Here is a 23,703-nt window from a genome sequence, read left to right as displayed (position 1 = left end):
AAGTAGGCAACACACTATATATGAAGTATAACCCAGTTTTGCAAGGAGGGGTGGGAGAGGGGAGTGGATGGCACGATATTAGTGCCTGATAGAGGTAATTTTTTTCTCCCTGCCCAAGTCCCTCCCGCGTGTTTTTGCTGACATGGTAAGAATCTCGGAACCCAAAGCCTTGAGTGAATCTAAGGGGGAAGTGGGTTCTTGGGTGGTAGGGTGGTGGAACTTGGCTTTTCAATGGAGAGATTTCATGAGGACTTTAGATTGTTTTGCATCGCCTAGAGCACAAGGGCTTCTATTGGCAGGAGCAGTGAATTGGCACAGTGCTCTCCGTGCTGATTTAAATTTTAAAAAAACAAAAAATCTACACTGAGATCAAGGGCCTAGGCTTTACTTTCCAGCACTAGTCATAAGCCTCTAGCACAAATAGAATGAAAATTGTCTGTCGCTCAGGCGGTTGGAGAGAGTTCAGGAAAACTATGTCTGGCATTAATTCCAAAGTGGAGGTTTTGGTTCAAGCCAGGCCCATTAATTTCAGTAAACTGTTTTCACTAGTCTAGATCCCACTGTGCAAGGTCTATTTATTACCTTTTGCTAACCTGATGTCTGCAGAGCTATAAAACAAAACAAAACAAAAAATCCAGAGTGGACATATCAGTATCTCTGGCTCTCACAGATCTTGTACCTCCCCTTTGGGGACAATGTTTTATGGTTCCTTTCCCTGCCCAGGTTAAAAAACAAACAAAAATAAAACAGTGTCGCAATGAATTAGAGGGATTTTTTTTTTTTCTGGAGGGGAAATGGAGTGGGATTTGGGTGGAGCCAAAACACATCTCCTGCCTTTTTGGACTGTTACCTCCAAACTACAAGGATGTTTTGTGTGCACTTTCCTAGTTTCCAGCTCTTTTTGGATGATGACTGAAGACCTGACATGATTCACCCAGACAATCTGTTCTAAAATACACCAAGACAGTCAATTTTGGCACTTGATATCCCTTGAGAATTTTACTAGCTGCCTTGGAAAAGAAAGTAAATGGCTTGTTCCTCCACCGCCCTTTCCTCTCTTGTTTCCACCTCCCCTCCCTTCCCTCTTCACCCATCAATTTCAAAGTCAAGAGGGGAAAAAAAAAAAAGAAATAACCTCATTTGCTTGTAGATTTGTTGGAAAGACCAGGCTGTGTATGTCCTTCCAACATCCCTCTCCTAACAGCTGAGTGTTAATCAGAATTAAAAGCCGATCAATACTATTAAGTCATCATATGGAAAAGCGGGGGGGGGGGAGAAGGGGGAAGAGATGAAAAGAAAAATTGAAAGGGGAAAAAGGAATCTCTCAATCCGTGCCAATGTCATACTGAGAAAAAGGTTGAAGGTGGGAGGGGAGGGTTAACGTATTCTAATCTTGTCAATTTAAATTTCCAGTTATTTATCTTTGCTCTTTTAACTTGATTTTTTTTTTGCAAGCACAGTAAAGTTTTGTTCCATTCTCAAGTGTTATTAATCACTGGTGGAGGCCAGAAACAGGGATATGTTTCTTGGCAGCGCGTTCTGATAAACAATCTGTGTTTGGGGAGCAGCGTTAAGGAAGGGGTGGGGTTGAGGGGTAGGGGGAGAGAGGCTGGGTGGCTGGTAACTAGCCCAAGGTTTGTCAGATTCTCCACCATCACGAAAGTGAGGGCCCTCGGCCGTATTAGTTTTTGGAGTGGTTCATTATTCTCTTTTCTTTTTTGGGTGAACTGAGAGAGTTGATTCATTAGTATTGCCCGTTTACCACGTCCCCGGGACGTCAGTTGAAGGCCAGTCGTTTAAAGAGAATTAAACCAAACCAAGCAAACAAACAGACAAAGAAAAACAAAACAGCACGGTCAAGATCGCCCCTCTCAATGGCACAGACACACCTGTGGACCTGCCTGCCAAAGGCGACTGATCCTGCCTGATCCTGCTTTGGGCCTAACAACGAGGGCGGCTGCTTGGACAGCACACTGGCTGTCTGTGAAAGGGTGGTGAAGGATGGGGGAGTCGAGGGCCGGGGCGGGGGGTGGGGGGGTTGTAAGGAGCTGGGGCGCACTCTCGGATTGAAAGAGACAAAGGGAAAGGAGGGGTGGTGGGAGTGGGTGGGGGAGCGCCGATGGGAGGTTCAAGTTATTTTTGTGCCAGAGGATCCGTCGCTGGTATCAGGGCTCAGAAGAACTGCTAGGGAGCTCAATCTTGCATTATTGAAGGTTATCGTGTGGGCAACGGGGCAGAAAACTGTAATGTGGAAAAGCCGAGGGGGATGGGAGGGGGAGAAGGGAGGCGATAATAATAAAAAAAACAAAAAACCAACCTCAGTTCACAGTGATAACACACGGCTGGAAAATGTCACCAAGGAGATTGCCATAGCAGAGAATACAAAGATAAATAATTGGCTACCGTTTGCAAAAGGAACTAAAAAAATAAAGGAGAGAAACTCTCCCTCTGAAAGCAAATCCATTCCTCTCCCCCGCCCCTTTGCAGAACTCAAGGAGTTTGAGAACAGGGCTGCTTGCTGCTGAGAATGGTTAATTAAACTGAAAATAATAAACAGAAACATGTAATTACACCCTTATTCTTTGTCACTCACTGTTTTGACACTTCCTGGCAGCCTTCTTTAAAAAAGAAGTAGCTGACTATTTAACTTTTAATTCGAAGAGGAAAACCTCCGTGGGGAGGATTGAGGAGTGGGGCAGATAGAGAGGTCTCCTTTATCCTAATCCCAGTTCTCTCTCTCTCTCTCTCTCTCTCTCTCTCTCTCTCTCTCTCTCTCTCTCTCAAGCCCTGCGGTTGAAGGACAGTCATTTGTTTATTTCTTGTTGGTAGTGGTGGTCCAAGCCCCCAGGCTGAAGATGCAAGGCTCCTGATACTGTACTTACCACTTCTTTTCTATCATACAGCCACAAATCTTTCTAAAAGGGAAGAATATTTCCTGTTGGAGAGTCAGCCAAATTAATCATCAAAGAATAAAAGCTGGGTTTAGCACCACGTCAGTTGTATCATGGAGGCACAAGAGGACACACACACACACACACACACACACACACAGTATATTGTTAACTTGTATAATAATAATAATAATGATGATGACAATGGCATTTGTTGAGCACTTACTACGTGCAAAGCACTGTTCTAAGTGCTGGGGTAGATACAAGGCAATCCGGGTGGCCCATGAAGGACTCACAGACTTCATCCCCATTTTACAGATGAGGGAACTGAGGCCCAGAGAAATTAAGTGACTCACCCAAATTCACACCTGCGAATGGTCCAGGGTCCTTTCTCCCACTATGCCAGCATTTCCCACTTCTCGGGGAAGTGGAGTGGCTTACTGGATAGAGCACGGGTCAGGGAGTCAGAAGGACCTGGGTTCTAATCCCAGCTCTTCCACATGCCTGTTGGGTGACCTTGGGTAAGTCACTTAATTTTCATTCATTCAATCATATTTATTGAGTGCTTACTGTGTACAGAGCACTGTACTAAGCACTTGGGAGAGTAGAATACAACGATAAATAGACACATTCCCTGCCCACCACGAGTTTACAATCTAGAGGGGAGGTGATGGACATTAATATAAATAAAGAAATTTCAGATATCTACATAAGTGCTGTGGGGCTGGGGAATCGAGAAAAAAGCAAAGGGAGTGTGTCAGGGCTATGTGGAAGGGAGTGGGAAAAGAGAAGGTGTGTGTGTGGGGGGGGCTTAGTCAGGGAAGGCCTCTTGGAGGAGATGCGCATTCACTATGGTCTTGAAGCGGGGGAGAGGAATTGTCTGTGGGGTTGGAGGGGGGAGGACGTTTCAAGCCAGAGGCAGGACGTGGGCGAGGGGTAGGTGGTGAGAGAGGCGAGATCGAGGCACAGTGAGAAACTTAACATTAGAGGAGCAAGATGTATGGGCTGGGTTGTAGTAGGAGAGTAGAGTAGCGTGGTGAGGTAGGAGGGGACAAGGTGATCGAGCGTTTTAAAGCCAATGGTGAGAAGTTTTTGTTTGTTGCGGAGGTGGGTAGGCCACCCCTGGAGTTTTTTGAGGAGTGGGGTGACACGTCCTGAACGTTTTTGTAGAAATATGATCCGGACTGCAGAATAAATTATTGACTGGAGTGGGGAGAGGCAGGAGGCTGGAGGTCAGCAAGGAGGGTGAGGCAGTAATCCAGGCAAAGTAGGATAAGGGGAGAAGCAGCGTGGCTTAGTGGAAAGAGGCCGGGCTTGGGAGTCAGAGGTCCTGGGTTCTAAGCCTGCTTCTGCCACTGGTCAGCGGTGTGACTTTGGGCAAGTCATATAACTTCTCTGGGCCTCAGTTCCCTCATCTGTAAAATGGGGATGAAGTCTGTGAGCCCTACGTGGGACACCCTGATTGCCTTGTATCTACCCCAGCACTTAGAACAGTGCTTTGCGCAGAGTAGGCGCTTAACAAATGCCATCATCGTTATTATGATTATTACGAGCGATCGTATTAACGTGGCAGCAGTTTGGATGGGGAGGAAAGGGTGGATTTTAGCAATGTTGTGAAGGTGGGGCCGACAGGATTTAGTGATGGAATGAATATGTGGGTTGAATGAACGAGTCAAGGATAACGCCAAGATTGCAGGCCATTGAGACAGGAAGGATGATGGAGCCGTCTACTGTGCTGGGAAAGTCAGGGGAGGACAGAGTTTGGGTGGGAAGATAAGGAGTTCTGTTTTGGACATGCTAAGCTGGAGGTGACGGGAGGCTATCTAGATAGAGATGTCTTGAAGGCAAGGGGAAATGTGAGACTGCAGAGAGGGAGAGAGATCAGGGCTGGAGAAGCCATGGGAGCGAAAGAGTTCTCCGAGGGAGTGGGTATAGATGGAGAATAGGAGGGAACCCAGAACTGAACCTCGAGGGACCCCCCACAGTTAGGGGGTGGGAGGCAGAGGAGGAGGCCATGAAGGAGACTGAGAATGAATGGTCAGGGAGATAAGTGGAGAACCAGGAGAGGACAGAGTCAGCGAAGCCAAGGTTGGAGAATGTTTGCAGCAGAAGGGGGTGGTCGGCAGTGTCGAAGGCGGCCGAGGGGTCGAGGAGGATTAGGATGGAGTCGAGGCCGTTGGATTACGAGAGAAGGAGATCATTGGTGACCTTTCAGAGGGCAGTTTCTGTGGAGTGAAAGGGTCGGAAGCCAGATTGGAGGGGGTCCAGGAGAGAATTGGAGAAGAGGAATTTGAGACAGCGGGTGTAGGAAACTCGCCCAAGGACTTTGGAGGGGAATGGTATGGGCCATAACTGAAGGGAGTCGTGGGGTCCAGGGAGGGTTTTTTTTAAGATAGGGGAGACATGGGCATGTTTAAAAGCAGTGTGGAAGAAGCCATTGGCGAGCAAACAGTTGAAGATGGTGGTTAGGGAGGAAAGAAGGGGGGGCAAGAGTTTGGAGAAAGCACCAAGGAATGGTGTCGCGTACGTAGGCGGAGGGAGTGGATTTTGAGAGGAGGCGGAGCTCTCCTCCAGAGATAGTGCTGGCAAGGATGGGAGAGTTGAAGAGGGGGCCAGAAGGGGGAGGGACTGAGAAGGGGCAGGGGCGCTTTTAGGGAGCTCACGCCTGAGAGTGTCCATTTTCTTAATCAAATAGCTGGCCAGGTCGGGGGGGGGCAAAGGACGGGAGAGGCGGGGGGGAGGGCAGGGGGTGTCTGCACAACTGGCAAATGTTTGGAACAACTGGGCAAGGGCAAGGGGGGGGCGGGGGGGAGATGAGGGTGGAGAAATAATTTTGCCCGGCGGTGGAGAGGGCCGAGTTAAAGCATGCAAGGATAAACTTGAAGTGGATGAAGCGCTTGGGAGAGTATAACAGAGCCAGTGGACACGATATCTGCCCACCAGGGGCTTGCAGTCTAGAGTGCGAGGCTAGAACGTTGAGAGACATTACAGAAATAGGGGAAATGGCAGGGACTAAGGATACGTACTTAAGACTGTAGGCTCCTATGGAGCAGGAAACATGTCTAACAATGCCATTGTGTTGTGCTCTCCCAATGCTTAGTACTGTGCCCTGCACCCAGTAAGTGCTCATTAAATACCCTGGATGGATTGCTGTGGGGCTGAGGGTGGAGTGAAAAGATCCAAGCGCACAGGGAATGCAGAAGGGAGAGCCAAGAGGAGAAATGGAGTCTTAGTCGGGGAAGGCCTCTTGGGATGATTTTAGGATGGCTTTGAAGGTGGGAAAAGTGGTGGGGAAAGCGGGGTGGGGAAAGACGTGGGCAAAGTACTTAGTACAGTGCTCTGCACACAGTAAGCGCATAATAAATACAAATGGAGTGAATGGTCCGTCAGATAAAATGGGAAGGGGTGGGGGGAGTTGCAGGCCAGGGGCAGGACTTGGGCAAAGGATTGGCAGGGAGATAGATGAGATCAGGTACCATGAACAGGTCGGTGTTAGAGGAGCAAAGTCTGTAGGCTGGGTTGTAGCAGGAGATCAGCGAGGTAAGGGAGGAAGGGGGAGAGCTCACCGAGTGCCTTGAAGCGTAGCTTAGTGGAAAGACACCGGGCTTGGGAGTCAGAGGTCATCGGATCGAATCCCAGCTCCGCCACTTGTCAGCTGTGTGACTCTGGGCAAGTCACTTAACTTCTCTGGGCCTCAGCTACTTCATCTGTAAAATGGGGATTAAGACTGGGAGCCCCAAGGGGGATGATGTGATGACCGTATATCTACTCCAGCGCTTAGAACGGTGCTTGGCACATAGTAAGCACTTACAAATACCAACATTATTATTATTGAAGCCAATGGTAAGTCCACATGGCCACAGGGCCTGGGTTCTGGGAAACTGGGTTCCCGATCAGTACGCGGTACTATAAAAGTACTATAAAAGTACTACAAGGACTGGTACTTGGGAACGAGGAAGAGTGATTAGAGCTCAGGGCCTGAAATCGGACAGGGGAAAGGAAGGGTCACCGTGGCCCTCGGGAATCCAGCCTGAGAATGAGGAAGGGGTGACTTTGCCAGGTCTGCCGACGGTCCCTGTCCTTGGCCCCCTGGGCCTCGCTCTCTACCAAGAGTGGAAAGAGGAGAAAGTGACCTCAGGTCGGTCGTCTGCTTCTGGGATGGCCGCTGGAAGCCCACATTCCTCGAGCTTCCTTCTGCCCCTGCCGATGGCTCTGGATTCCTTCTTCCAATCAAATCCAACCCCTAGCCAGCCGCTGCTTAAGGCCCCACGCGGAAGCTTGGAGCTGTTGACTCAAAACCATTCAGGTACCAATTTTGCACTCCGGGCTATGTCATTTCAGAATGAACCAGAATTCACCCCCTCCCTCCCCCACCCCCCTCCACACACACACTCATACACACAGATAGTTACTCCTTTTCATTCTCCACCTTGATGTCCCCCGCCAACCCTAAAGGCCCAGGTCAGGCTGATCCACCAGCCTAAAATTGATACCTGGGGGGTACCGCCCCAGTGCTTTTCAATATCGCCTGCAGAACAGAGTGTTGCTAAAACGTGTGAGTGGGAGGTGGGGGGGTGGGGGAGAAGAGGCAGGGGTCCATTGGGGGGTATGGCATTGCCCCGTCCAGACTAGGAATGGACAGGGGGTTCTGAGCCTCCCACACAATGGCCGTGGAAATCCCCTTCTCCGGCCGCCGCAACATCGTATCCCCCTTCCTGGTAGAGGGGGCGGGGGGGCCGTCAGGGCGGTGCTGACTCGTTTTTCTGACCGGCCAGACGGGAAGACGCATGAAGCAATTGTGTTCCTCCCGAATTCTCTCTGTTTCTCTGCTCTTCTTTAAGGCCCTCTTCTTTCCTTGTTGTTGCCTGCTTTCCCCCCTCCCCACCTCCACGGCTGTGTTTGTTTTAACCCAACTAAGCATCTGAATAGTGTCATTGTCTCTGGGGCTTCCCATTTCTCCCCTCCCCCCCACCCCTTGAAGGGCGGCTCATTCCAGGATTTCTTTTTTTATTTTCCGACCTAAATAAACACACCCGCTTTCGCCCAGTGCGGAGTCCTCCAGGGCTGGCCCCCCCGATGGCCCGGCACGGTGGTCGAGACCCCCCCCCCCCCACCTCCGCCCCACAACACTTGTGTATATATGTACATACTCTATCTATTTAATGATTCATCATAATTATGCTACTCGTTAAGCGCTTACTCTGTGCCACCAACTGTACTGAGCGCTGGGGTGGGTACGGGCAAAACCGGTTGAACACAGTCCCTGTCTGTCCCACATGGGACTCGCAGTCTCAATCCCCATCGTACAGATGAAGTAACTGAGGGCCAGGGAAGTGAAGTGACTTGCCCAAGGTCAGCCAGCAGACAAGTGGCGGAGCTGGGGTTAGAACCCACGACCTTCTGACTCCCAAGGCCTGTGCTCTAGCCCCTACTCCAGAGAAGCAGTCTGGCTCAATGGAAAGAGCACGGTTGAGGAGTCAGGGATCATGGGTTCTAATCCCGGCTCTGCCACCTGTCAGCTGTGTGACTTTGGGCAAGTCACTTCACTTCTCGGTGCCTCAATTCCCTCATCTGTAAAATGGGGATTAAGACCGTGAGCCTCACGTGGGACAACCTGATTACCCTGGATCTACCCCAGTGTTTAGAACAGTGCTCGGCACATAGCGCTTTACGAATAGCAACATTATTATTATTACTCCATGATGATGCAGATATAAATATATATATATATATAATATATGAGATGTACATCCCCTTGATTCTATTTACTGCTATTGTTTTTGTCTGTCTCCCCCAATTAGACTGTAAACCCGTCAATGGGCAGGGATTGTCTCTATCTGTTGCCGAATTGTACATTCCAAGCGCTTAGTAGAGTGCTCTGCACATAGTAAGTAAATACTATTGAATGAATGAATTGTGTGTGTATATATATATACACACACAATTGTCTTTATATTGAGGGTTTCGATGCCGGTTTAATTGTTTTGTTGTCCCCCGCATCTAGACGGTGAGACCGTTGTGGGCGGGGATCGTCTCTCTCTGTTGTTGCATTGTACTTTCCAAGGATTTAGCGCAATGCTCTGCACACAGTAAAGGCTCAATAAACCCGATTGAATGAATAATCACGATAATGATGATGGTGGTGGTATGTGTTAAGCGCCGCCTATGTGGCAAGCACTGTTCTAAACGCTGGGGTAGATCCAGGGTAATCAGGTTGTCCCACGTGGGGCTCACACTTTTAGTACCCGTGTAAACGGGATGAGGTCACTGAGGCACAGAGAGGTGAAGTGACTTGCCCAAGGTCACCCAGCCGACAAGTGGAAGGAGCAACTACGATTCCATTTATCTTGATGATGTCTGCGCCAGACTACTGGTTTTGTTTTGCTCTGTTTTGCTCTGCTGTCCGTCTCCCCCGTTTAGACGGTGAGCCCGTTACTGGGCAGGGATTGTCTCTCTCTGTCGCCGAATTGTACATTCCAAGCGCTTAGTACAGTGCTCTGCACATAGTAAGCGCTCACTAAAAACTACCGAATGAATGAACGAGAGCAAGGAGAAGGAGGGGAGGGAGAAGCGATGCGACAGGAACTGCCAACCCGGGGGCACCTGAGCTCCTCTGGGGTCTTGGCCTCTTGGCATCCCCCCCAACACCCACACACACCCACACACCAGATCTCCTCCCTCTCTTGGGGGGTGGGGGGTCTCCCTCCCCCCCTCCCGCAGCGTGGCTGGCCTGATCTTGGCGTCTGCGTCTCCCCCCACCCCGACCCCCCTTTTTTCCCCTCATTTCCAGATCGCAGCCCTGCTGCCAGCCCTGTTGTCGCTGGGATTTCACGCTCGAGTGGCTCTTGCGTAACCTCGGCCCCGGCCAAAGTTTAAGGCGGGGGAGGGATGGAGGGAGAATTTTTTAAAAAAAATAGATAAATAAATAAAAATCCGGGATTAATCATTACGGAAAAGCCAACAGACTTCCGCTACGGAACATGTCCAGCGAGTCAGAGGCAATCGCGGTTCGGTCTTGACCCAGATGGTAATCTCCCACGCCTGCTAATTCCCTCGCCGCTCTCACCCACCAAGCCAAGCAAAAAAAAAAAAAAGTCTGTGTGCCCTCCTAGTCCGGGCCTTCCAGGCCACCCCCGTCCTGGGCCTGGCGGGGAGGGTGGGGGTCTCGTCGAGGGCAGGTCCTGTTTTAAGGGGGCTATTCCGTAAGGCCCACTGTTATGGGCGGCTCTCGGGAATCCAGGCGCCTGCCCCGCTGGGGGAGAGGGGGGTGACTGTTACCAAAAAAGGCCTCTCTGGCAAGTAGCGTTTATTTGGCTCTTGGAGGAGCCTGGGGTGGGGAGGGGGTCCACAGGAGGGGGACTCGTTTCCCTCCCCCGACACTGGGAGGGGAGGCGAAGGGGATTGGGGCGGGGGGGAGGGAGGGGGATCCGCATCCTTTTCCCCAAAGCCCCTCCGCCGAGGGGTGGGAGGAAAGGGCGCAAGCTGACCTTAGCCCCTGGCACCAGGCCTCGGGCAAACCCCGCCCGAAAGCTCCACGAGATGGCAATCTGCTCCCGGAGGCGACCCTCCCCCCTCTCCCCCCCACTGAATCCCTCCCCTTTCGAAGCCCCCTCTCCCTAGCGGTTTGCACCCCGGCTCTCCCCAGGACCCGGCCGGCCCGACGCTCCTCCCTGGCAGGACGCCCGGCACGGAATCATCCCGACGGTGTCGGTCAAGCGCTCACTAGCTGCCGAGCGCTGGGGCAGACCCGAAGTCATCAGCCAGGCCCACCCGGGGCTCCCAGCGCTTAGCACAGTGCTTGGCCCCGAGTCAGCCGTTAACAAATGCCATCATCATCAATCATCAACCCCATTTCTGCAAGTGCGGTAGCCGACGCACAGAGAGGTTAAGCGGCTTGCCCAAGGTCACGCAGCAGACCAGGGGCGGATCCGGGATTAGAACCCAGTTCCTCCGACTCCCCGGACCGTGCTCTTTCCACTCAGCCACGGGAACCCCCTCCCCGCGCCCGACTCACCGGTGCGCCCCCTCCATTAGCCCCCTCGGCCTTCCAAATCGGGGAGGCTCTGCCGACCGTCAGGTGGGAAGCTGAGACGAGGGATGACAGTGCTCAGCGCTTTGACCGGCGCTTGGCACCTAACCTGATGACCTTGTATCTACCCCAGCGCTCAGAACAGTGCTTGGCACATAGGAAGCGCTTCAAAAATGCCTTTCTTCTTAGTAGTAAGAGTAAGCCCCTAACAAATACCTCGATTAGTAGCAGTAAGCGCTTCCCAAATGCCTTTCTTCTTAGTAGTAAGAGTAAGCCCCTAACAAATACCTCGATTAGTAGTAGTAGTAAGCGCTTACCAAATGCTTTTCTTCTTAGTAGTAAGAGGAAGTCCCTAAGGAATACCTTGATCAGTAGTAGTAGTAAGCGCTTACCAAATGCCTTTCTTAGTACTAGTAGGAGTAAGCGCTTAACAAATACCCTGCTTATTAGTAGTAGTAGTAAGTGCTTAACAAATACCTTGATGATTATTAGTAGTAAGGGCTTAACAAGTACCAGGATGATTATTATTAGTAAGGGTTTAACATGTACCATGAGGAGGAGGAGGAGGATGACGACCCCCACCCCCGCCCCCCAAAAGAGGCCTGGTTTAGCCTGCGGAACTGTCCCTCGTTTTCTTTTCACGAGGACGTTGTGAGAATTCGGCCCAAGCCGGGACGCCGCGGGCCCTCCCCCCTCCACCTCTTCCGAGCGCCGGCCCTCCAGCTGCACGACTGCCATGCCAATCTCGCCCCCCGCCCCTGGGTGCAGCTAGAAAGGCGGGCGACAGATCGGGGCACGTGTGGGGCGCACGCCGAGCACCACGCCGAGTTCATCAAATGGCATGTCTCCATGCAGCCTGACCGGGGGCGGGGTGGGGGGCAAAAGGCAGATGGCCATCTTTCAGTAGTTTGGGTTGAATCGAGGGATGGGCCGAATAAATGTAGGGACGAAGTCACGGCTGGGCCGCCAGAGCCGGCTCCGGGGGCGCGGGGCTGTCCCCCTGCCACCCCCACCCCTCTTGTTAATGAGGTATATATCTCCGTGATTGTATTTCTCTTGACGATGTTGTCTTGTTTGTTCAGTTTCGCTTTGCTGTCTCCCCCGTTTAGACTGTGAGCCCGTTATTGGGCAGGGGTTGTCTCTGTTGCCGAATTGTCCATTCCAAGCGCTTAGTACAGTGCTCTGCACATAGTAAGCGCTCACTAAATGCTCTTGAATGACTGACTGAATGACTGCTGCTTAGAGAAGCAGCGTGGCTCAGTGGAAAGAGCCCGGGCCTGGGAATGAATGAATCCCGACTCTACCACTTATCAGCTGCGTGACTCTGGGCAAGTCACTTCACTTCTCCGTGCCTCAGTTCCCTCGTCTGTAAAATGGGGATTATAATAATAATAATAATGTTGGTATTTGTTAAGCGCTTACTATGTGCTGAGCACTGTTCTAAGCGCTGGGGTAGACACAGGGGAATCAGGTTGTCCCACGTGGGGCTCACAGTCTTAGTCCCCATTTTACAGATGAGGGAACTGAGGCACAGAGAAGTTAAGTGACTTGCCCACAGTCACACAGCCGACAAGTGGCAGAGCTGGGATTCGAACTCATGAGCCTTGACTCCAAAGCCCGTGCTCTTTCCACTGAGCCACGATTAAGACTGTGAGTTTCACGTGGGACCACCTGATGACCCTGTACCTACCCCATTGCTTAGAACAGTGCTCTGCACATAGAAAGCGCTTAACAAATACCAACATTATTATTTGCCCCCCTCTGGGCTCCCGCTGGGGGAGCCGGTTACACACACGGTCAGGGCTGAAGTCTGGGCCAGTGATGCCAAGCCTCCTTTTTCGGCCCTTTGCTCGGGGAGAATGACAGGTGCCTTGCAGCGGTGACAGAGACCCGGCAGTGAAAGTGTTTTATGGGACGGGGGGCGGGGGGAAGAGGACTACAATGCCAACGCTCCCGCAAAAAAAAAAAAAAAAAAAAAAAACCCCAAAAACCCCCCCAAAAACTCCACACCAGGGAGACGCTCATCAACGGGGAGACCGAAGAAGGACGCCTCAGAGTTCAGGAGAGGGTCTCAGGGCCCCAAGCGGGACAGCTAAATCGATGCCTTGGGTTCTACTCCCGGCTCCGCCACTCGTCCGCCTTGTGACCTCGGGCAAGTCACTTCCCTTCTCGGGGGGCGGGGGGCCTCAGTGATCTCATCTGTCAAATGGGAAGGAAGCCTGTGAGCCCGACGTGGGACAAGCCGATGACCCTGTATCTACCCCTGCCCTTGGAACAGTGCTTGGCCCACAGTGAGCGCTTCACCAACACCGTGATTATTAGGGCGCCGGGTGGGGGATTCGATTCAAAGGTGTGGCATTTTGTGAAGGGCACGCATCGCCAGAGGATTTGCCTTTACCCTCCCGCCAGTTAACTTTATTCGGCAGGAATTGCAGGGAGAGGAGCAGGGCAGGCCCACGATGTTTTGGGAGTGTGGGAGTGGGGAGGACCACCCCTTGGACTACCTCAGCCGGGGCCGATCTGATCCCTCTTCCCAGGACGCCACCAAATGGGGGAATCCTGTCTCCCTCTCCATGAGGGAGCGCCAGGGAATCACTCACCTGTCTGGCCTCTCCAATACCCTAGAGCTCTACGCAACCCCGCGATTTGCCACACTGCAAAAGACGCCTCAGCGCCCCGGGCGACTTTTAGCTCAAAAGAAACAAAAGGGGGGGAAGCTCAACCCCTATCCAGCGGGGGAGGGAGATGGGGAGGGGGTGGAAGAGATGGGGGGGGAGAGATGAGGGACGGGGTAGGAGTGGAAGTGGGGGTGGAAGTGGGGAAGTGGGGAAGAGAGATGGGGGAGGGGGTGGAAGTGGAGGGTTGGGAGGGAGACAGATGGGGGAGGGGGGTGGGTGGAAGTGGGAGGGTGGGGGGAAGAGAGATGGGGAGGGGGTGGAAGTGGGGGGTGGGGGCAGAGAGATGGGGAGGGGGTGGAAGTGGGTGGGGGAAGAGAGATGGGGAGGGGGGTGGAAGTGGGGGGATGGGGGAAGAGAGGTGGAGAGGGGGTGGAAGTGGGGGGCTGGGGGCAGAGAGATGGGGACGGGGTGGAAGTGGGGGGTGGGGGCAGAGAGATGTGGAGGGGGTGGAAGTGGGGGGTGGGGGCAGAGAGATGGGGAGGGGGTAGAAGTGGGGGGGGAAGAGAGATGGGGAGGGGGTGGAAGTGGGGGGGGTGGGAGAGATGGGGGAGAGGGTGGTCCTGGGCCTAGAAAAAAAATCGGATCCTAGATGGGGTGGAAAAGAAGCCCCAAAGGAGAAGAAACATCTCAGGCTCTGGAGGTTTGCAAAATAGCCCATTTGCCGGCGGCCTGGCCGGTTGGCATGACATCAGCAGTGGAGAGGGATTTAAATCCCAGCCCGGAAAACCGTTCGATCGCAGGAAGCTCCCCACCACATTTAGCAAGCCAGGAGCCCGGCCGGGTCACGGCTCGGATGAAATCTCCGGCCGAAACCCCGACGCGAAACATTTGCCCTGGCAGCGCGGGGCGGTGGGAAAGGGGGGGGGGAGGTGGGAAAGGGGGGGCTGGGGATCCCCTCGCTGCCTTTTGCACCTCGGATGGCGGGGCAGGAGCGGGAGGGGAGGGCGAGCGGGGCAGGAGGACGCGCACCGTCGCAGCGTGACTCCTTCATTCACTAGTATTTACTGAGCGCTTACTAGGCGCAGAGCAGTGGACTCACGAAGAGCAGCGTGACTCGGGGGAAAGAGCCCGGGCTTGGGAGCCCGAGGTCATGGGATCGAATCCCGGCTCTGCCACTTGGCAGCTGTGTGACTGTGGTCAAGTCACTTCACTTTTCTGTGCCTCAGTTACCTCATTAATGAGACGTTCATCCCCTTGATTTTATTTATTGGTACTGTTTTTGTCCGTCTGTCTCCCCCGATAAGACTGTCCGCCCGTCAAGGGGCAGGGACTGTCTCTATCTGTTACCCATTTGTCTATTCCAAGCGCTTAGAACAGCGTTCGGCACATCGTAAGCGCTCAAGAAATACTATCGAATGAATGAATCTGTCAAGTGGGGATGAACGGTGAGTCTCCCGTGGGACAAACTGATGACCCCGCGTCTCCCCCGGCGCTTAGAACAGCGTTCCGCACATCGGAAGCGCTCAAGAAATACTATCGAATGAATGAATCTGTCAAGTGGGGGATGAACGGTGAGCTTCCCGTGGGACAAACTGATGACCCCGCGTCTCCCCCGGCGCTTAGTACAGCGTTCCGCCCATCGGGAGCGCTCAAGAAATACTATCGAATGAATGACTGAATCCGTCAAATGGGGATGAACGGCGAGCCTCCCGTGGGACCACCCGCTGACCCTGCGTCTCCCCCAGCGCTTCGACCAGTGCTCCGCACATCGGGAGCGCTTAACAAATTGCCCCCATTATTCCTACTGACTGAACGGATCTGTCCAATGGGGATGAACGGCGAGCCTCCCGCGTCTCCCCCAGCGCTGAGAACCAAGGAGGCGCCGAGCAGATCCCGACCTTATCCTTGGGGTGGCCCCACGGAGCCCGGGGTGGGCAGGGTGGGAGGCGGTCGCTGGGACCGGCTGCGGCTGGGCCGCGCATGCGCGCGCGCCGGCACACACACCCCCCACACCCACACACACACACACACGCGCGCACGGACGGAGACCGTGGGGAGGGGAGGAATCCGGGCCGGGTGCCGCGCCTGCGCGTTTCGTCAGCAACAAGTGGGCCGCCCAGACAGAGGAAGTGTAGGGGGGGCAGGGGGAGGGCCCCGGGGGGAGGGGAGGGGAGGGGGGGGGGGGCTGGTGCAGAGCATGGCGGTGACGTCAGCGGTCCGCCCGGGCGGCATCCCGCGCGTCGGAGCCGGGGACAGCGCCAGCCGCAGCCCCAGCCCCAGCCCCAGCCCCAGCCCCAGCCGGACGGGGACCCGCACGGCCCGCAGCCCTGCTCCGCGCCACCCTCCTCCGCGCCTGCCGACCCGCGCCGGGCGGGATGGGGGACGGGGCGGCGGCGGGCGGCGGACGCCCGGCCTGACCCCCCGGCGGGACCCGCCGCCAGCCGGGGCTCCGGCGCGGCGCCTCGGACGCGGGACCGGCCGCCGGCCTCCCGCCCGCCGGCCTCCCGCCCGCCCGCCCGTCCTCCCGCCCGTCCGTCCATCCCGCGCTCTCCCGACCCGGCCCGGCCCGGACGCCAGCACCCCCTCGGCCGGGGACAGCGGCCGGCGAGGACGAGGAGGACGAGCGGCGGCGGCGGCGGCGGCGGCGGCCGGGGCGGCGGCCAGGGCGGGGAGCGGGGGTGCGGCCGCTCGGCCGTGCCGGGGGTCCCGCCGGGGGGTCCGGTCCTGCCCGGCTCCCCGTGGGGCGGCCCCGGCCCGGCCCGCTCCCCGCCCAGGGCCGAGGGTAGACGCCGGGCCCGGCCGGGGCGGGGAGCGGGGCGCGGGCCGGGCCCCCCACGGGCCCCGGGGCTGCCCGCGGCCATGGCGGCGGCGCAGGTGTCGTCGTCGCGCCGCCAGTCCTGCTACCTGTGCGACCTGCCCCGCATGCCCTGGGCCATGATCTGGGACTTCACCGAGCCCGTCTGCCGGGGCTGCGTCAACTACGAGGGCGCCGACCGCATCGAGTTCGTCATCGACACGGCGAGGCAGCTCAAGCGGGCCCACGGCTGCTTCCAGGACGGCCGCTCCCCGGCCCCGCCGCCCCCGCCGGCGGTGGTGGGGCTGAAGCCGGGGGGCCTGGCCGCCAAGGACCCGGTCCCGCCGCCTCCGCCGCCGCCGCCGCCTCCGCCGCCGCCGCCGCCGCAGCTCAACCACGTCGACGCCTCCGGGAAGGCCGCCGTGCTGTCCGCCCCGTCGGGGCTGGACCGCTACGGGCTGAGCGCCGCCGCCGTGGCCGCCGCCGCCGCCGCCGCCGCGGCCGCCGCCGCCGCCGCCGCCGACCAGCGAGGCCGCTTCGACTACCCCCCGCCGCCCGGCGGCCTCGGGGCAGGACCGGCCCACCGGCTGCCCAACGGGCTGGGCGGCCCCAACGGCTTCCCCAAGCCGGGGCCCGACGACGGGCCGCCCGAGCTCAACCGCCAGAGCCCCAACTCGTCGTCGGTGGCGGCGGCGGCGGCGGCCTCGGCCGCGGCCTCCCCGGCCTCGGCCTCCTCGACGGCCCGGCGCGGAGGCCACGTGGGGCTGGGGGCCGCCCTGGCCGGCGGCGTGGGGGTGGGGGGTCCCGGGATGAACGTGCCGCCCAGCCTGCTGCCCCAGACGCTGCTGAACGGGCCGGCCGGGCTGCCCCCGCCCCCGCCCCACGGGCTGGCCGGCCGGCCGGCGCCCCCGGCCTCGACGGGCCCGGGCGGCGTGGGGCCGTCGGGGCTGGCGAGCGGGTCCTCGGCGGCGGCCGCCTCGTCCGCCTCGTCGGCGGCGGCCTCGTCGTCGTCGTCCGCCTCGTCGTCGTCGTCGTCCGCCTCGTCGTCGTCGTCGTCGTCGTCGTCGTCGTCGAGCGAGGCCTGCGGGGCGAAGCGGGCCGGCTCGGTGTCCGGCTCCGACCAGGAGCGGGAGCTGAAGGAGAAGCAGCGCAACGCCGAGGCCCTGGCCGAGCTGAGCGAGAGCCTCCGCAACCGGGCCGAGGACTGGGCCGGCAAGCCCAAGGCCGTGCGCGACACGCTGCTGACCCTGGCCGGCTGCACGCCCTACGAGGTGCGCTTCAAGAAGGACCACTCGCTGCTCGGCCGGGTCTTCGCCTTCGACGCCGTGGCCAAGCCCGGCCTGGACTACGAGCTGAAGCTCTTCATCGAGTACCCGGCGGGCTCGGGCACCGTCTTCTCCAGCGCGTCGGGCGTGGCCAAGCAGATGTACCAGGACTGCATGAAGGACTTCGGCCGCGGCCTGTCGTCGGGCTTCAAGTACCTGGAGTACGAGCGGAAGCACGGCTCGGGGGACTGGCGCCTGCTGGGCGACCTGCTGCCCGAGCCCGTGCGCTTCTTCAAGGAGGCCGTGCCCGGGCCCGACCTGCTGCCCCAGCCCTACCTGGACGCCGGCTGCCCGCTGCTGCCCACGGCCCTGGTCGGCCTGCCCCGGGCCGGGCCCGTCGGGGCCGTCGGGCCCGTCGGGGCGGCCGGGCCGGGGCCGGTGGGCGGGCCGGGGCCCGGTCCCGGGGGCGGGGGCGGCGGCCAGGGCCCCGGCCCGGGCCCCGGCCCCGGCCCCGGCCCCGGCCCCGGCCCCGGCCCCCTGAGCCTGACCCCGGGCCCGGCCGGACCCCCCTCGGGCCGCGGGGCGGCGGCGGGGCTGCGCAAGAGGAAGGCCTCCCCGGAGCCCCCCGACTCGGCCGAGGCCGCCCTGAAGCTCAGCGAGGACCAGCAGCGGCAGCAGTGGATGGCCAGCCAGAGCGAGGCCCTCAAGCTGACCATGGCGGCCGGGGGCTTCGGGCCGGTGCACGGCGCGGGGGGACCCCCGCCGCCCCCGCCGCCGCCCCCGCCGCCGCCCCCGCCGCCGCCCCTGGGCCCCCACCCCAACCGGACCACCCCGCCCGAGTCGGCCCCCCAGAACGGCCAGAGCCCCATGGCCGCGCTCATGTCGGTGGCCGACACGCTGGGCAATGCCCACTCGCCCAAGGACGGCGGGGCCGGCGGGGCCGGCGGGGCCGGCGGGGCCGGGGGCCCCGTCCACTCCACCGGCTCCGCCCGCAGGAACAGCAGCAGCCCCGTGTCCCCCGCCTCCGTGCCGGGCCCGCGCCGCCTGGCATCGCGCAACGGCGACCTGAACTTGCAGGTGTCCGGGCCCCCGCCGCCCCCGCCCCCGCCGCCCGCCGCCCACCCGGGCCTGGACCAAGTGCACCCGCAGAACATTCCCGACTCGCCCATGGCCAACAGCGGGCCCCTCTGCTGCACCATCTGCCACGAACGCTTGGAGGACACGCACTTCGTCCAGTGCCCCTCCGTGCCCAGCCACAAGTTCTGCTTCCCCTGCTCCAGGGAGAGCATCAAGGCCCAGGGCGCCACCGGTGAGGTCTACTGCCCCAGCGGAGAGAAGTGCCCCCTGGTCGGCTCCAATGTACCTTGGGCCTTCATGCAGGGTGAAATCGCCACCATCCTAGCCGGGGACGTTAAAGTCAAAAAGGAGAGAGACCCCTAAGGCCCCGCCGATTCCCCCCCTCCCCCCCCATCCATCCCTCCATCCATCCATCCATCCATCCATCCATCCATCCATCCATCCATCCCCTTGCCTTCCCTTGGCCCTTCTCCCCTTGGCCCTCCACCACTCCTCTTCCCCCTCCCCTGCCCAGCTCGCCTCCACCTCCAGCCCCCGAGAACCCGCGGATTCCCCCTCACCCCTTTCCCTCCCCTCACCCCTTTCTCCCTCCCCTCACCCCTTTCTCCCTCCCCTCACCCCTTTCCCTCCCCTCACCCCTTTCCCTCCCCTCACCTCTTTTCCTCCCCTCCCCTGCCTCCCACGAAGATGTAGAATTGTGAATATAACAAAACTGCAAAAAGTTAGTCTGATGTATAGACATTATTTTCGTCGTATGTTTCTATATTTTGAAACAAAGGTATGTAACTCTTCTTCATTTGAAGGATAGAGCTGGTTTTTGTTAAACAGAATATAATATTGTTTGGTTACTTACATAATACCTGTTCTCATTTATTTGGTGGCAGTGTGTTTGCCTAGGTACAGAGTTAATAGCCCTTAGCAATTACCTGCTGCTGGTGTGTATTTTTGTAAATGTGATGCACTTCTCTCAAAGGAAAAAAAAAATCACATAAAAAAGGAAGAAAAAAAGCAAGAAAAAAGTCCTTTTTTTTTTTTTTGCCAAGGCCAGTGTCGATGCCTAAAAAAAAAAAAATTGCTACAAAAAATGGTGACAGCTTCTGTTTTACCGAGCCCTGAGTGTTTAGTCTTTCACTTTATTTTTTGTTTTGTTTTGTTTTGTTTTGTTGTTTTGTTTTGTTTTGTTTGCAAAACGGTGGGGCGAGGGTGGTGCGGGGCGGGGTGGGGGGGGCGGGGGGAGAGGGGAGGGAGGGGTTGGGAGGGAGGGTGTTTTTTTGTTGCAAGTTTGTAAGGAAAAAAAAAATGTTTCAGTTTGTTTCTATTGATCTGAACGTTTTTAATCTTCATGTGTTTTTGTTTTTGCTTTATTGATGCACGGATGCTTTTGAACAGTAGAGCAAAATGCTGTACATGGAAGACATGCTCTGTTTGTCCTTTATACATTTCTGTAGTTAACAGAACACTGTAATGTGCCTTGGAGCTTAGTAACTTGTAATAAATTCAATTGATATTAATACCCCCTCCCCCTCCCCCCCGAGTAGCCAGTTTATTTTTCCTCGGTGCTCAGCCGACAGCTCCAAAACACGCTGCCCTCCCTCCCTGTCCCCCGACGCTTTTTTTTTTTTAAAAAAAAAAGAAAAGTCTCCCGGATAGGCCACAAAAACGCTGTCTGACTTTCCTAAAGCCCTTAATTGTGGCATCGGTAAAAAAAAAAAAAAAAGGTGGGTGATGTTATCTCACTTATCTCCATCTTGGCACTTGGCCTATTTACATTTCACCTTTTAATGTTGCAGTCGCAATTGCTGACTAAGCATTTTGAGTTTACTGATTCTGCATCTCATTTCCCCTTTAAAAGGCTCCAGCTGCAAATGGCATCATTATTACGGCTATTATTACCACGGCCACAGTTATCTTTTTTATTTCGCATTCGTTCCTTCATGACTTGTTCAGTTCGGCAAACCTCGGGGTGGTCTTGACTCCTCTTTGCCTGGTTTGGGTCTGATTTCTTCTTCGGTCGGGTTTCTTTCCCCCCGTTTCAGCACCGTTTCAGCACCGTTTCAGCTGATGGCAGAGGCTGGGGTAAACGCAAAAAGCAAACCAAAACAAAAACAAAAATCAAACAACAACAACAACAAACAGGAGCATGCGATTTTACCGAGTTTAGGAAGGGCTGGAGCAAGCGGCTTCCGACCGATGCCGTTGAGGCTACCATTTGGAAGAGCAGTTGTCGGCTCTGCTCAGGAAACTTTTTCTTCTGCTTTCCCATTTTCGATAAGCGTTTCCAAAGGCGGAAAAGTGAGTCGGTAAAGCAGATCAGGAGGTGAGGGTGGGGGAGGGACATTCAGGCGGAGAAAGGGCACTAACAGCACCAAAGAAAATCCATTCCTACTGGCACCGAGCAAATGCGATTATTCATCTAATTAACTTTTTAGTGACATTTGCATGGTGGTGAAACGGACGGGGGGGTGGGGGGAGGAATGCGGGGGGAGGCAATTGTGTGTGTGTGTTTGTGTGTTGGGGGGGCCGGTAGTGGAATGCCTATTAGGTGAACTGTGATCAACAGGCAGAGTCAACACAGGGGCCTCTCTCTGGACTGGAGAAGGTAAACAAGCCCAGTTTGAACCTTGTACTTTCCTGGGAGGCAAATGGGAGGCAGCATAGAAAGCGGCAACAAACAGAACCAAAGATCGCTGAAATCCCATCAAAAAGTAACACCAACATACACACACAGACACGAGGAGGGGGGAAGGAGGAGGGGAGGAAAGATGTAGGAAGCAGACAAGAGCTGTCCTTACCCAGCATTAAGGCTGCGTTTTTCTTTGAATCGGAGGCGCGGGGGGGGGAGGAGGGAAGGGGGACGGCTAGCTGGAAAAGGCCTGGGTCGGCGTTGGAACTTGCTGCTAATAATACCCTCTTAGTTTCTGTTCCTGCTATAGCCGGGCTAATTGAAATGGAAGAGATCCTAGCTTCTTGCAGGGGAGGACTCTACGGGCCTACGGATCCGTGTGGCGTTGGGGAAGTCCAGGTTCTGTCTCCTAATACTTTTGTCGATTCCTTGCCCAGCTCCGAGGCTCTTCTCCAATATAAATAGATATTTGTGTTGATGTATATTCTCTGATACTGTGTCCTTGGGTCTTTCTTTATCTGCTGCCAAGTGTTGTACTGGGGCTTATGAGTCACATAACCTATTTTAGTCCTCAGAGGTAATTAACTTTGGGTGATAATGCATGGCAGACGGTGTGAAGAGTTAATTCCAACCTCCATTTGCTCCGATACCCATGGCACATTTTATTTAAAGGCCTGGATTGCTTTTTTTGTTTGGGGTGGGTTTTTTTTTTGAAGCTCATTAATAAAAAACATAAACACTTTTAGGCTGGAGCGGACTGAGATGTTTTGTTCTTTTGGTTATTTTTTTCCTCCTACTTACATACTTCAGACTGTAAGCCCGCTCTGGGCAGGGAACATGTCTGTTATATGGTTATAGTGCACTCTCCCAAGCGCTTAGTACAGTGCTCTGCACACAGTAAGCGCTCAATAAGCGATCGATGGCCTTTGATTAAAATTTGGATCACGAAAGAGCAGAGAAAGCTTTTGCCACTCGGAAGTGGCTGAGGTGCACAGGCCTAGGAGGAGTAGCATTTTATGGGTGTATATTTTAAGCACCGTTGAATGAAGGAGATAGATCGTGGTGAATGAATTTGAGCATTCAGATTGTGATTGGGTGTGGTCAGATCGGGGCTCCCCCGCCCCTACCATAGAAGTCTAGGGACTCGCAGACATCTTTACCCGAATGTAGTGCCATTTTGCATCCAGGCCAAAGGGTTCCCCAACTGCAGAGTGGAACCTGGCTGATGTGGGGGTGGGATGGAATAAAATTCCTCAATAATGGGCTGTGGCCACAGAGACGACCCGGAGGGGGGTGGTGGGAAAGGGGTGGCGGGGGGGGGGGGCTTGGGGGGAGGGGGCTCTGACTCTGGACAGCTGCTTGTTGATGGGGAGGGAAAGTAGCTCTTTGGAGAAGAGTTTGGGAAGCAGCGTGGCCTAGTGGGAAGAGCCTGGGCCCGGGAGTCAGAGGCCCTGGGTTCTAATTCCGGCTATGCCGCTTACCTGCTCTGTGACCTTAGGCAAGCCACTTAATAATAATAATAATAATAATAATGATGATGGTCTTTGTTGAGCGCTTACTATGGGCCAAGCACTGTTTTAAGCATTGGGGTAGGTAAAAAGCAATCAGGTTGTCCCACGGGGGGCTCACAGTCTGATTCCCCATGTTACAGATGAGGTCACTGAGGTACAGAGAAGTGACTTGCCCAAAGTCACCCTGCTACCAAGTGGCGGAGGTGGGATTAGAACCGCCGACTTCCGACTCCCAAACCCGTGCTCTTTCCACTAAGCCAGGTTGCTCCCTGCCCCCTCAGTTTCCTCATCTGTAAATTGGGGATGAAGTTACTGGTTCTCCCGCTTACTTTGACGGCGAGCCTGAGGGGGACAGGGACTAGGTCGAATTGTCTCGTCTCTAAGGTAGTGAAGCTCAGTTCCTGGGAGTTCCTACAGAAAGAGAAAGAAAACCCTCTGCCAAAAGAATGCACTCCATCGTGACTATTCTCTACAGAGCGTGAATATGTAGTTCTTCGTCCCAGAAGACGCCCTTGACAGGGAAATTCACCTAGCGCGCCTATATCCCTGCATGTCGATTTACTCGGAGTAGAGGGTTCGGACTCTGAAGTCAGCGTATTTGGGATTTGGAAAGTTCCACCGCGGTGAATTTAATGTAGTTAGAGGGAGCATTGATAAGGACTCCGTCGCTCTTTCTGGGGTTAATATTAAAACCGCGATTATTCTAACGATCAAATCTCATCAAACCCGGCCTGCTCTGTTTATACTGACAAATGAGGAATTCTTGGTATGGATCGAACAGGCCAGGTCCGATCAGACTCGGAAGAGGAAAGGGTGGGGCTCGGTTGGGGGGGAGGGGGTAGCCCACAGACTAGAAAGAAATTGTAATGCTGCAGTTAATTAAAGTTAACCGGAG

At 55.8% G+C, this 23,703-nt stretch overlaps 1 protein-coding gene and 1 long non-coding RNA gene across 2 annotated transcripts; one reads left to right on the top strand and one right to left on the bottom strand.

Annotated features, from left to right (window-relative positions):
- The first annotated feature begins 16,357 nt into the window (after nucleotides 1–16,357).
- IRF2BPL (interferon regulatory factor 2 binding protein like) lies at nucleotides 16,358–19,194 on the top strand. Its single transcript, XM_029051138.2, is given in 4 exon segments — nucleotides 16,358–16,670; nucleotides 16,673–16,716; nucleotides 16,718–17,986; nucleotides 18,107–19,194. Coding segments are annotated over 4 exon segments (2,517 nt in total). The 5' UTR covers nucleotides 16,358–16,397; the 3' UTR covers nucleotides 19,038–19,194.
- A 1,369-nt stretch (nucleotides 19,195–20,563) lies between these two features.
- On the bottom strand, nucleotides 20,564–21,140 carry LOC103168430. Its single transcript, XR_485433.3, has 2 exons — nucleotides 20,881–21,140; nucleotides 20,564–20,745 (listed from the first exon to the last, which is right to left on the bottom strand). It is a non-coding gene; the product is annotated as an uncharacterized LOC103168430 (long non-coding RNA).
- Nucleotides 21,141–23,703: the final 2,563 nt, after the last annotated feature.

Source organism: Ornithorhynchus anatinus, chromosome 1 (assembly GCF_004115215.2).
Source record: "Ornithorhynchus anatinus isolate Pmale09 chromosome 1, mOrnAna1.pri.v4, whole genome shotgun sequence".
Classification (NCBI taxonomy): Eukaryota; Metazoa; Chordata; class Mammalia; order Monotremata; family Ornithorhynchidae; genus Ornithorhynchus; species Ornithorhynchus anatinus.
This window is presented reverse-complemented; position numbering and strand designations above follow the sequence as displayed.